This window comes from Leopardus geoffroyi, chromosome D3 (assembly GCF_018350155.1).
Source record: "Leopardus geoffroyi isolate Oge1 chromosome D3, O.geoffroyi_Oge1_pat1.0, whole genome shotgun sequence".
NCBI classification, from domain to species: Eukaryota; Metazoa; Chordata; class Mammalia; order Carnivora; family Felidae; genus Leopardus; species Leopardus geoffroyi.
Genome location: NC_059339.1, coordinates 79790972 through 79804230, shown reverse-complemented (window position 1 = coordinate 79804230; position 13259 = coordinate 79790972). Strand labels below are relative to the sequence as shown.

At 39.5% G+C, this 13259-nt stretch overlaps 1 protein-coding gene across 1 annotated transcript in view; it reads left to right on the top strand.

Moving 5' to 3' along the window:
* The window catches only part of PIGN (phosphatidylinositol glycan anchor biosynthesis class N), a 104467-nt gene that overhangs the window by 84906 nt on the left and 6302 nt on the right, over positions 1–13259 (top strand). Inside the window, 3 exon segments of the mRNA XM_045459723.1 lie at positions 143–216; positions 8623–8665; positions 10840–10892. Coding sequence (XP_045315679.1) covers positions 143–216; positions 8623–8665; positions 10840–10892 — 170 coding nt within the window.

The window sequence follows — 13259 nt, the reverse complement described above, 5'->3', positions numbered from 1 at the left end:
GTTTTCAGAGTTTGCTCTTTACTAACGTAGATAAAATTTGTTTGAGAGGTTAAATTACTGCTATAAGCAGAAAAAGCATTTATTTTTAAGTTTTTCAAATTCTTCAACTACCCATGGCATGGTCTGTTGTCCTTTTAAACAGATTTTAATCCCCTTCGTTCTTGTGATGTGTGCTTTTGAAGCAGTTCAGTTAACTACGCAGTTATCATCAAAAAGGTAAGGTGAATATTTAAGAAGCATTGGATTTGTCCATGTTGAGGCAGTGAGAGTAAACGTGATTACTAAGATGCTGTAAAATGGTTGTTTATTATAAAAATGGGGAAAAAGTGTTGTACCCTTGTAGCCAGAGTTCAGCTGTCATTAGAGAAAATTAGTTGATTAGAGCCTCTAGCAGACAAATATGCTTTCTCAACAATAAAATGTTATTAGAATATTATTCAAGCTAGCAAAGAGCTTCCCTAGAAAACAGTAAAACATAAATGTTAAATTATAGTTAATGACTTGTTTATCATAGATATAACTGTGCTTACAAAACACAAGGGATATCATTCTCTCCTTTTGGGTTATTTCTTAAATATGTATGAGACAAATGTGTAACATTACTTCATTTTACATGGCTTTAAATGAACTGTTCTGCATGTCAATAATTTGCATAGTTTCTTCGTCTTGTTTTCTACACATTTGACAAGTGGAATGGGAATTATTCCTTCTAAGTTTTGAGAAATTTCTGAGCAGTCAGTCTTACGCAATCAAGACTCTGGAAGAGAAGCTGTCAACTCAACTATTTGCTTTTTTTAACCAATAAAATTGCCTCATCAGCATGGGACTGATCAGGCTCTTTGAAAGACACTTGAGATAAATATGAAGCTTCTTAGCAGTTATTCTTGAATCAAACTGGCATATTCAATGCTGAAAGAAATAACTAATATTAGCATAAATTTGCATACTCTTTTTGATGAGTTTAAGCTAGAACTGAGTTTAGCATATTCTTATGCATCTGCTGTAATAGTAATAATTTTACAAGATTTTCTTCCACCGTTTAAAAATAGTAGCAATTTCTTTCCGGTTTAATTTAGTATTTTTACAGCATATTTACATGAATTTAACATTGAAAACATACCTTGTCAATATCACATAAAAATAGTTAGATGCGATAAAAAAAATCCTGGCAAATGACATGCACTTCTTGCATCTCTGTGAGCAGATACATGTTTGTTGGCAGGGATTTTAATGTGGAACAAGGAAGAGCTGGTGTCGTGTGGAATGAGAAGTGGAGGGTGTGTACGTGTGTAGTAACTCTGTCCTGAGACCGGCACAACAAAAGACTAACTGTCCAGGTGGAGAACAGAGGCCAAGGAGACAAAGTCAAGACTTCAGAAATGTCTTCTCTGTTGAATTCTAAAGCTTTACAAGTCACTTGCATTTCCCCCTCAATGTCACAGTGACCCCTCAGATTTAATATGCCACAGGCTGAGCCCGGCAATTCCTTTTCTGCCCGGTGAGAACCAGCTCCTCACCTTGTCTTCTTTATCTGATTCATCACACAAGCCCAAGTCCATCGCTCCCTGCCTTCCACTTGCCAAAGTAGCCACTTGCTAAATATCACTGATAGCATCTCTCCTTTTTATCCTCATTTTCAATCTCAGTGTTTATGTGGCTAAGCATCTTCTTACAACACAATTTTTGAAAGCCTAGGGGTTAAGGTGGAGACAGAATTTATACTAATGACTGGCTTGTTAGATCCATAATGCCAGGGATGGGTTCAGTATAACAAACCCGTGAGATGATTCTAACTGCTTTTCTTTTAACTCATTGCTTAAGTTAGTATTAAACAAAGGTGAAGTAGAAAAGCTGTGTTCATATTATTTTATTTTTCATGACTTTAAAATTAATTTATCGGGGCACCTAGGTGGCTCAGTTGGTTGGGCCTCCGACTTCGACTCAGGTCATGATCTCGGTGTTCATCAGTTCAAGCCCCGCGTCGGCTCTGTGCTGACAGCTCGGAGCCTGGAGCCTGCTTCGCATTCTGTCTCTCTCTCTCTTTTTCTCTCTCTCTCTCTCTGCCCCTCCCCCCTCTCAAAAATAAAACATAAAAAAATAAAAAAAAATTAACTTATCTATTTTCTCAGCCTTGATAACTGGCTTCATCTCGGAAGACTTGTGTATTTTGGGTAGAGGTCATTAAATATTTTTTTTTTTCCAACGTTTATTTATTTTTGGGACAGAGAGAGACAGAGCATGAACGGGGGAGGGGCAGAGAGAGAGGGAGACACAGAATCAGAAACAGGCTCCATGCTCTGAGCCATCAGCCCAGAGCCCGACGCAGGGCTCAAACTCACGGACCGCGAGATCGTGACCTGGCTGAAGTCGGACGCTTAACCGACTGCGCCACCCAGGCGCCCCTAGGTAGAGGTCATTAAAAGGAAGTATCCAGGCATGAAGATTACTTAATGGTTGATCCATTAAGGATGCTTTTGAAAACAACAAAAAAAGATGTTTTTGGTTTTAAACAATGAAAATCTAAGCAATAGTAGCTGAAATAGGGAATTATGTGTGTCACATAACATGGGGTGCAGAGGTTGGCAGTCCAGAGCTGGTGTGATATCATCAGCAACCCTGCCTTTTTGCTTTTCCATTCTTAGAGTTTGGCCTTTCTCCTCATACCTCCATGCATCATATCTACCATCCAGGAAGGAAGAAGGACCATTAGGGGAAAAGGCAAAGAGATGTGTCAGCTGGTTCTCCCCTCCCATCAGGGAAGCAGTGTCTTTCCCAAATGGCCCATCCAACGTATTTCAGAGTATGTCTGAATGAGCAGAACTCTAAGGGGCACGTGTTCCTTCTAACCTGGAAGGTGGTTAGAGAGAAAGAAGTTGTGGCTTGGAGTGAGTGTTGGAAACAGACAACCCAAAGTGTCTTTCACAGCTGATGAGGATATTTTCAGGCCAGTCTATTTCACAGCATGAGGTGACGTGGAATTTGAAGACCTTCCTCACCTTCATCATGCATCAAAGCATAAGAGAGTAAGGGACAGCAGTGGAGAATGAGAAGAGTTTTAGAATTACAGAAGGATTCAACAACCAACCAAATAATGAGACCTAAAAGGGATAATTTTCAGTTCTATATTTGAGTACATACTCAACTATATAAGAGAGCCATGGCTAAACAATAGTGATTGAAAAAGAATGTGGGGGGGGGGGGGGGGGGGTAGTGGCCAAATTGTGATCCAGCAGCCAAAAAGCTAGTTTCTCATGCCCTGCACTAATTGAAATGAATGTAAGATGTTTTGAAACTATCACTTTGAATATTCTGTTTTGTTCTGTTAGATGTTTTGATCTTCAGGATGTATGCTCCCGTATTTAGGAATCCAAATTTGAATCAGAATTACACCAATATCGAATCACTTTTATTGGAAGAGCACTTTCCAGGAGAAATTCTATTAAGCCAGCTTAATTTTTTAATTAAGTTTATATGAGGTAATTTTAAGTTACTTCCAAATGTTTTCATTTTGATTTTTAATTTATTGAAATTATTTTTATTGAGGTCAATTTTTAAAATTTTGGTTCCTTTATCTAATTTTTATCTATCGTAAAGTCTATGAATTTTTAGCTCATGCTGGTGTGATTTTTTTTTTTTTTTTGTAATGGTTATTATCTCCAGCAGATCTAATGTACCTAGGTCAGATTATAGACCTGGTTTTTGTCAAGAAGGTTTGCTTCCTCCATCATTGCTTTGTCGGTTACAGATTTTACCCTGAGTGGCATTTTAGCTTTCTACAGTGTTATCTGGTGTTTCCACCGCATCTGATTTTTTTCTGGGTCAAATTTTGTAGTGTCCTCTGGACCCAAAAGGAAGAAGTTAAGTCAGTCTTGTATCTAAAAGAGATGTCACAACGTGTAGTAGTAGCCATTTTCAATTTTATTTTACTCCGATTGCTTCTACCATTCATTTAGCACGTGATGTTTTCAATTTCCGTTACGTTCCAGCCACTGTTCTAGCTGCTGGTAATACACTGGTGAATAGGGCTTACCATCTACTCAGTGAGACAAATAATAAATAAAACGTTTGCCATAAAATGTCAGGTTGTGTTAAATGTCAGGAAGAAAAATAGATTGGAGAGACATTTAAGCAGAGACAGGAATAAACACAGAATGAACCATGGAACCGTATGAAGAAAGAGCACTTCCGGGTAGAGAGGGTGTGGAGCACGCAAAGGGCCTGAGGTGAGACCATGTATTGGAAGGACAGCACCAGGGCCAGGCGTCAGTGGAGAGTGCTAGCAGGAGAACTGGAGGAAGTAAAGCTGGAGAGGTAGGCAGGGACCAGATCACATGAGGCCATTTAGGCCAAAGTTTGGACTTCCAAAATTTTCCTAGCTGTGGCAAGAAGCCACTGGAAGGGCTCAAAGGCTCCTTTGTCTGTTGTATGGATAATAACTTGAGGACAAGAGTCAAAGCAGGGAGATCAGTTAAGAGACCATTAGAAATGAGCGATCATAGTGTGTCGGTGGAGGTGGTAAGAGGGAACATTCATTATCATTTGTATAAAAACCCAGTAGCATGTATTTATTTCCTGAATCAGGGGGTATTCATGGGACAGACTCATAGGATCTAGGTGCTGAGTAGTGGGAAAACATCTTAGAGATAAAACACCCAAACTCATCTGCTTTTAATGGAAATGTTACATCCAGGACAGGAAAATAATAATCCCATCCTCCTGTCACAGTGATTTGATCACCATAGGTATTGAACACTCTGTTACTTTTTTTTTTTTTTTTTTAACGTTTATTCATTTTTGAGACAGAGAGAGACACAGCATGAACGGGGGTTGGGGCAGAGAGAGAGGGAGACACAGAATCGGAAGCAGGCTCCAGGCTCTGAGCCATCAGCCCAGAGCCCGACGCGGGGCTCGAACTCACGGACCGCGAGATCGTGACCTGGCTGAAGTCGGCCGCCTAACCGACTGAGCCACCCAGGCGCCCCAACACTCTGTTACTTTTATGCCTTCTTGTCTGAACACTATATGAATAAAGCAAGGTAAACAAAGGACACATTCACGGGAAAATGATAAGCGTGCTGAAGTTTTCTGAGAGGAGATAGTGCCTTGGGGAGACATTGTGCATCATGGCTGGGGAGCAGAGGCCCTGAGGCCAGACGCACTGTGTTGAAAGTCGGCCCTCTCACTAGGTGTGTTACTTGGGCAACTTCTCTGTTCCTCAGTCTCCATGGAATAGTTCAAAATTTGCTCTGGAAAAGCTTTTTCCTTGTTGTTAATTAAGTCTTAGATCAAACCTCATACTGTCCGATGTACTTTTCTTAGTCAGCTGCCCTCCCCTCAAATTCCTAGGTAAGTTAGGTAACTCATACGGTGATGAACTGTTTCTTATTTTTCTGCCTCACACCCTGTTGTGGGCTCAGTTGTACACCACCACCACCCCCAGCCCACCAAATACATACGTTGAATGGGACTATATTTGAAGTAGGACCTTTAAGGAAATAATTAAGGTAAAATGAGGTCATCTGAGTGGGCCCTAACCCAATACAACCGGTGTCCTTATAAGAAGAAGAGATCAGGACACAGACACAAACAGAGGAGAGACTATGTGAACACAGAGGGAGAACATGGCCATCCCCAGGCCAAGGAAAGAGGCCTCAGAAGGAGGGCAACCATGTTGACACCTTGATCTCAAACTTAGCCTCCAGAACTACAAGAGAACACATCGCTGGTGTTGAAACCGCCCGTCTGTGGTACTTTGTTATGACAGCTTCAGCAAACTAATGCACACCCTATGAACTCTGTAAGGGCAGAGGTCATATCTTTCACCGTGTCCTTAATTGTATCTAAAGTTTTGTTACAAGGAGTAAGAAAGAAATCAGTAGTAGTAGGCAGGCAGGCACTGTATTACATACTTGACATGTATTACTTGACTTAATTTTCCCAACAGTACTATGAAGTAGCGGTTACCCTGCCCATTCTATAGATAGGGAAACCGAGGCTAAGAAGATAGTAAGTCTTCTTACCATCAGGTGCGTTTTACTTTAAAAGGGTTGCAGAACATCATCTGTGTCCCACAGTAAAACATGGTTTTAGAAAAACATTTAAAAATATCAAACAAAACTTCAAAAAATATATTTAAAAGTCTGTTGCATTTTTTTTTTTTTTTTTTTTACATTTTTTTCACTTTAGAGAGAGAGAGAGTGCAAGTGGGGGAGAGGGGCAGAGGAAGAGAACGAGAATCATAAGCAGGCTCCATACTCTGCGTGGGAGCCTAACGTGGGGCTCGATCCCTCAACCTCGGGATCATGACCTGAGCTAAAATCAAGAGTCGACCATTCAACTGACTGAGCCACCCAGGCGCCCCAAGTCTGTTGCATATAAATTGCCTTTATTTTTTAATTCTTGTTCCTGAAGAACTACAGCCATAGGGTAGAATTTTTGTTTCACAGATTTTGATTCAAAGAAGGAAAGCAGTTTGAAATAATTGGGGCTGTGTAAATTGGGGTAGATTCTGTAACTGGAACCATTAAAGCCCATGCTTTCATCGACATTGTTACTTTGAGAATTGATACTTTGGACAGAAGGTTGTACTGGATGACCTTTGCGCTCTCCACAAACTCTTAGTTTAACACACTTGTATGTCTGTTACATCAGACTTGCTTTGAATGGTAACAACACTTCACTTAGGGTAAGTCTGACTTGTGCTACATATCTATGTATGTGAACTATTGAGTTACATTTCTATATTTCAGACCTATAGTTAGAAAAACAATTATGTCTTAAAAAGAAGTCAAGGATTATTTTAGACTAGGAGCACTGATTTTAGACTAGTTGAAATGGAATTGTGTAATGAAATTCAATAATTGATCACATGAGTTTGCCTGGGAGGAAAGACTTTTTTAGAACATTAAATTTATAAATGAGATGAGAGAAATCTGCAGCTTTCTTGCACCTCTGTAGTGTATATAGAAATTTAAAATTCTATGAACACTTTCCATTGTTGTTTTCTATTTGGACTTATGAGAAAAGCACCAGTTGATTTTAGGGTTTGCATTTTCTCCCTTTTATTATCTAATTGCTGTGATACCTTAATGCGGAGGGAAATTTGTCCATTTCTTCAACTAAAAAAGCTAAGATTCTGTAGTACCCATGAGCATTAAATTTTTCATTGCCTTGTTAAGGAAATCAAGTAGGCATGCTGTGATTTTTTTTTTTTAAGCCTTGACCAAAATCTTACATCTTACATAAAAATCAACTCAAAATGGACCACAGATTCAGACATAAAAATCAACTCAAAATGGACCACAGATTCAGACTTTTAGGAAAAGCATCAAAGAAAAATCTTTGAGATTTGGGCTAGGAAAAGAGTTAGGCTTGACACCAAAACCATGGTCCATAGAAGGAATGATTGATAAATTGGACTTGATGAAAATTAAAAGCTTTTGCTCTGCAAAAGAGAAGACCCTGTTAACAGAATGAAAAGACAAGCCCATACTGGCAGAGCATAGTTACAAACTATGTATCTGACCAAGGACTACTATCTGGAGTATATAAAGAACTCTCAAAACTCAACAGTACACACCAGACAATTTAATGACAAAATGAACAGAAGACCTGAGAGCATATACAGATGGCAGAGAAGCTGAAGAAAAGATGTTCAACGTTGTTAATGATTAAGGAAATGAGTATTAAAACCACAGTGAGGTATCGTTACACAACAACCAAAATAGCTAAGATAAAAAGTAGTGACACCAAAAACTAGTGAAGATGCCAAGAAATTGCTCTCACATATTACAAATGAGAACATACATGGTATAACCACTCTGAAAAGAGTTTTAGTTTCTTATAAAACTAAACACACAACTGCCATAAGATCCAACAATTGCACTCTGTAGTATTTTTCCCAGAGAAATCTACTACTAAAATGGATTACTACACAGCAATAAAAAGGATGAAACTATTGATACATACAGTACCTCAGATGAATTCAAGAGAATTAAGCTGAATGAAAAAAAATGGATTCCCAAAAGGTCACAAAGTATTACATAAATGATTCGACTTCCACAACAGTCTTGAAATGACGAAATTAGAGAAATGGAGAAGAGTTAGTGGTTCTCATGGGATAAGGCAGAGGGTTGGTGCAGGGAGGACACATGTGGCTCTAAAAGAGCATCATGAGGGACCCTAGTAATGATGGAAATGTTCTGTGTCTTGACAGTATCCCTGTCAATGTCCTGGATGCGATACTGTACGATAGTTTTGTAAGCTATTACCTTGGGGGGAACTAGGCAAGGGGTACATGAGATCCCTCTATATTATTTCTTGTAATTGCCTGTGATTATCTCAAGGTAAAAAGCTTAATTAAAAAATCATAATTCGTGTCCCTTTCCTACTGTTGAAATAAATATTCAAAATGTTAAATCACATTTTTGGGTTCCGGCCCGTCACTGCAGGTCAGTTGCCAATGATAACATGAAAAGAGCTCCTTTTCCAAAAAAGTAGTATTCTCAGAAGAAAAAGTGCTAACAGAATATTGGGTTATTTGGTTGTTGTAATTTTTATTTTGCGGTGCTTTTAAAATGTGCCTGTTCTATTATGTGTAATCTATCTTTATTTTTTTTCCAGCCTTTTTCTCATGGTTCTCGTCATATCAGACATTATGGCTTTGGTAAGGCATTATTGGATATTCAGTATAAATAAGATTGAGAAGTTAAGTGCTGATTTAATTTAATCAAGAGAAATCTGAATGCATTTCTGTACATGAAATCCTGAGATATTAAGTTAAAAGTACTGGCATAATTTACACATATAAATTACTTTCTTTTTATATGACTTGTGCAGGAAGGGTGTTCTTCTGAAGGTATCAGAAGTCTTCCTACTTGATTTATTTCAATCTGTCATTTTATACCTAGTCTTCCATGGTGCATTATGTCTGAAATGAACCTTCCATAGGAAGTTAACAGGAAAAGCTAACTTTAGATATAGGTAATACATCATTTCCCTGCTTGAAATGTTGATTATTTTAACCCTTCTCTCAGATTGAGAGAAGGGAGGAAAGGAAGGAAGGAAAGAGGAAATAGAGCTTTTTAAGTTGGAAGATGTTACCAAGTTGATGGCTCTACTAAGTGAGTTCTGAGTAAAGAGCAGGTAGGCGAGCCTCTCGTATGGAGTATATTCACAAAAAGAACATACTTTACACCTGCAAGTTCAGGGGCTTCTCAAAACTGCTCTCAGGTTTGATAATTCGCTAGAAGGACGAAACTCACTGAAAATTGTTATATTCACAGTTATGGTTTATTATAGGAAAGGATACAGATTGAAGTTAGCCAAGGGAAAAAACTCAGAAGGCAGAGTCTAGGAGGGGACCTCTGGTCCTCTTGTCCTTATGGAGTCATGACAGCATCCATGTGTGACGTACACAGAGAGTCCTGCCAACCAGGCTCACCAGAGCCCCCGTGTCAACTTTTTAATGGGGATCAATCACATTTTGTTCCCCTGGCTGACCTTTAACGTCCAGCCCTTCTAGAGGTGGAACTGATACCACATGGCCCAAAGCCCCCAATACAAGATTGTCCAGTGGCTAAGGCTCCAGGCAAATACACCCATCAGGCATGACATCCCATGGGCCTAGATGTCACCCCAAGTAACTGAAGGCAAAGGCCAGACCTCTCTTTGGGCAAAACTAATTCTTCACTATACAACATCCTATACTAGAACTGATTAGAGACACCAAGTAGCACAACTTCCCAAATCAGATTCCTAGTCACTTGATTTAGATGAGAGCATTTTTGTGTTCTATTGAACTGGATATCCAGTATATTTATGAAATTGATTACACATAATAATGTCAGGACAAATCAGCTTTCCATTTTGCTCAAAAGGGGCCAATAAACAAGACATGTTAACAGCAGGGAATTTAAATTCTGATTAATTTTATAGAGTCATATTGCTTAATTTAGCTTACAAAGCCGTTTGTGGCCTAACTTCTGCTTCCTTGACCCGCATCACCTCGCACCGTGTTTCCTCCACACCAGCCTCACATTGGCCTTGCCACGCTATGCCTGGACTCTTGGCATTTATATAGGTTATTCCCTCTCGCAGGAACATACTTCTCTGATGTCCTCAGACTCCTCTTTCAACTGACTATTGCTTTTTACTTAGATTTGTAGACTTTTCATTGGGACAGCCTTCCCTTCTACTCCATCTGGGGTATGTACCCCTTCTTCTATGCTCCCATAATTGCCTGTGTTTTCCAGTGATAACACTCTTCTCACACACACACACATACACACACACACACACACACCTAATAATTTTATTGAATTATTCACTAGATTATACAACTCCTGCAAGAGAGTTTATTTGTAGGACCTAACACAGTGATTAGCACATAGTACACTGCCAATAAATATTTGTTGATAAATGGATGTTATGGCTTTTTTCCACATAGGTCTTTGGTATTACATAGTGTCTTTTATTAAAATTGGTTATCTTTGGGGCACCTGGCTGGCTTAGTTGGTACAGCCTGTGACTCTTGATCTCGGGGTCATGCGTTCAAGCCCCACATTAGGCCTAATAGAGCTTACTGAAAAAAGAATTAAGTTAGTTATCTTTATTTCTAGTTATTCATAAATGTCACTTTTGTGTTCATTTGAATGGTAATGCTACACCTAGCTTTAGTCCAAGGAAAAATTCCTGGAAAGGGCATATTCTTCTAGCTTCTAGTTAGATATTGGTTATAAGAGGTCAGAAATCTGAAACCCATAATCCTAAAACATTGTTTTTCAGCTGAATCCAAATACCTTTGTTTTTGATGGAGCCCTATTTTGTTTTATTTTACAGCATTTTTTCTTCTTGGTCAAGGATTATGGCAGCTGGCTTGATATTGGAACAAGGTGCAGTATATATTCACATAGAAATTCTTAACAGTACGGTAAAAAAAAAAAAAAAAGTAACTTGATACCTTAGTAGAAGGTGCCAGTTTGAGTTTTGAGGTAAGCATAGCAAGTAGCAATTATCTTAAGCCTCTGGAAGTGAGACCCATCTCTCCAATTCTCGGCATTAGCATGTTAGCAAGCATTTTCTTGGGACAGTGTAGGGATCGATGGGAACCCTGGAGAGCAGGGAAGGTGCAAGAGACCCTGCTTGAATCCAACCGGGATTTTCAGAGGTCACTTCCAGAATCTGTGTGTTCTCCATATCTGTCAATCTCTTTAGAGAAATGATGCTACTCAGTTGCAGTATGAAGTTTATGTGGCAGTTTCAATTGCAGGTAATCATTATCTGCCCCTTAGAATCTTTAATATGAGAACATTTAATGTGGGAAACATACACCAGTGTTATTTAAAGTATAATCTGAACCAAAAGTCTATTTTTTCTTTGTTGTGATTTGACTGTGAATGATTGCTCTAATCTGTTACATTTCTTCTCTTTGAAAGAGAGAGAGTGGGAGCACGAGTGGGGGAGGGACAGAGAAGGGAGGAGACAGAGAATCCCAAGCAGGCTCCACACTGTCAGCACAGAGCCTGACATGGGGCTTAAACCCATGAACTGTGAGATCATGACCTGAGCTGAGATCAAGAGTCAGATGCTTAACTGACTGAGCTACCCAAGCACCCCTAGACTGATTCTGTTTCATTCAGTCAACATTCATTCAGCACTTGCGTTGCTGGGAATTGTGTAGGCCTGGGTGAGACTGTTAGATCTTCTCTCCTTTCTTCCTACCTCTTAGGCAGCTCACTCCCGGTACTGCCTCGTTATTCATAGACGTGTTTGCCTCCCTGCCTCATCTGATTTGAATCTCTTTCATTCAATGTGTGCCAGGCATGTAAAGGTCCTCCCTAGGCCATTTTGTTTTCACTGCTCTTAAGCTTAAATGCTTAGGGAAAGTTTTGGTGTCTCCTCCTCTGATCCCAAAGTGTCCAGACAAGATAACGGGTCAGAGCATGAGCTTTAGACCAGGGCAGCTAGGGTTGAACAGTTTCTTCCACATTTTAGCTGAGAGATCATCTGCAAGAGATCTAATCCCTCTCACCTCTCCCCTGTCTTTTGTAGTCATCCGAATGAATTACACCATGTAGAGTATTTAGCACAGTGTCCAGCATCTAATAAGCTTCAGTAAAGGCAACTATTAGTATTGATGTTATTCTAGTCTTTATCCTTCACACTGCTTCTTGTGTTTGACATACTTCCCTTTACTCTCCAAAGTTTGATTAATTTGTTTTCATCTTAGACATAGGCCAGAATTTTGTTTGGAACATATTCTTGTTAAATATGGTATTTTTGTGTGAGACTTCTGGGTTTTTTGTTTTTGTTTTTTTTATAAAGAGAGTGTGTGTGTGATCAGGGAGAGAGGGGCAGAGGGAAAGAGAGCATTTTAAACAGACCATGCTCAGCACAGAGCCCGATGCAGAGCTCGATCCTACAATCCTGGGAATATGACCTGAGTCGAAATCAAGGGTCGGACACTCAACCAACTGAGCCACCCAGGCACCCCTTTTCATCTTATTTTTAATTGTGGTAAGATATAGATAATAAAGTTTACCATCTTAATGTTTTTTAAGTGTGCAGTCCAGCAGCATTAGCTTCATTCCTACTGTGTAGGAATATGATTATCACCATCACCCATCTCTAGCACTGAGAGTTAGGGTGAGCCTGGCTGTAGAGGAGAATGCGGGCACTTTTGGGCTAATGGAAATGTTCTGCACCTTAACAGTGATGATGGTCACCTGGGTGCACGATTTGTCAATACTCATCTAACTGGACACTTAAAAATTAGTTCCATTTTCCTACATATAAATTATACGTCAAAATTGAAGGAAAAATAGAAGAAAAACTGGCTAATAGCAAACATCTAAAATTGAAGCGAGTGGGTTATAGTATAAGCAGGCTCAGTTCTCCTCTTTCCTAGCAGGGACTGAATATATAATGTTTTAAATCGATGTATCAGTTAACAGCACCATAAAGCATTCATGTTCAGGAGGTAAAGCACCAGAAGACCTAAAAAGGGAAGTGACTAAAGCAGCCACCCTGAGGAGCGGGTAAGGAGGAAGGAGGGCTGTTGGTTTTCATTATAAATCTTTCTCCACTATTTTGTGTTTTTAGCACTGCATGTATAACTGATAAAAATGAAAGGAAAATGGATAAATGAGATGGGAGATCAGGAAATAGAGTCATAAGTGTAGAGCTCTTTCTAGCTCAGTTAGAAAGGAAAGGAGAGGGGCTCCTGGGTGGCTCAATCGGATAAGCGTCCGACTTGGGCT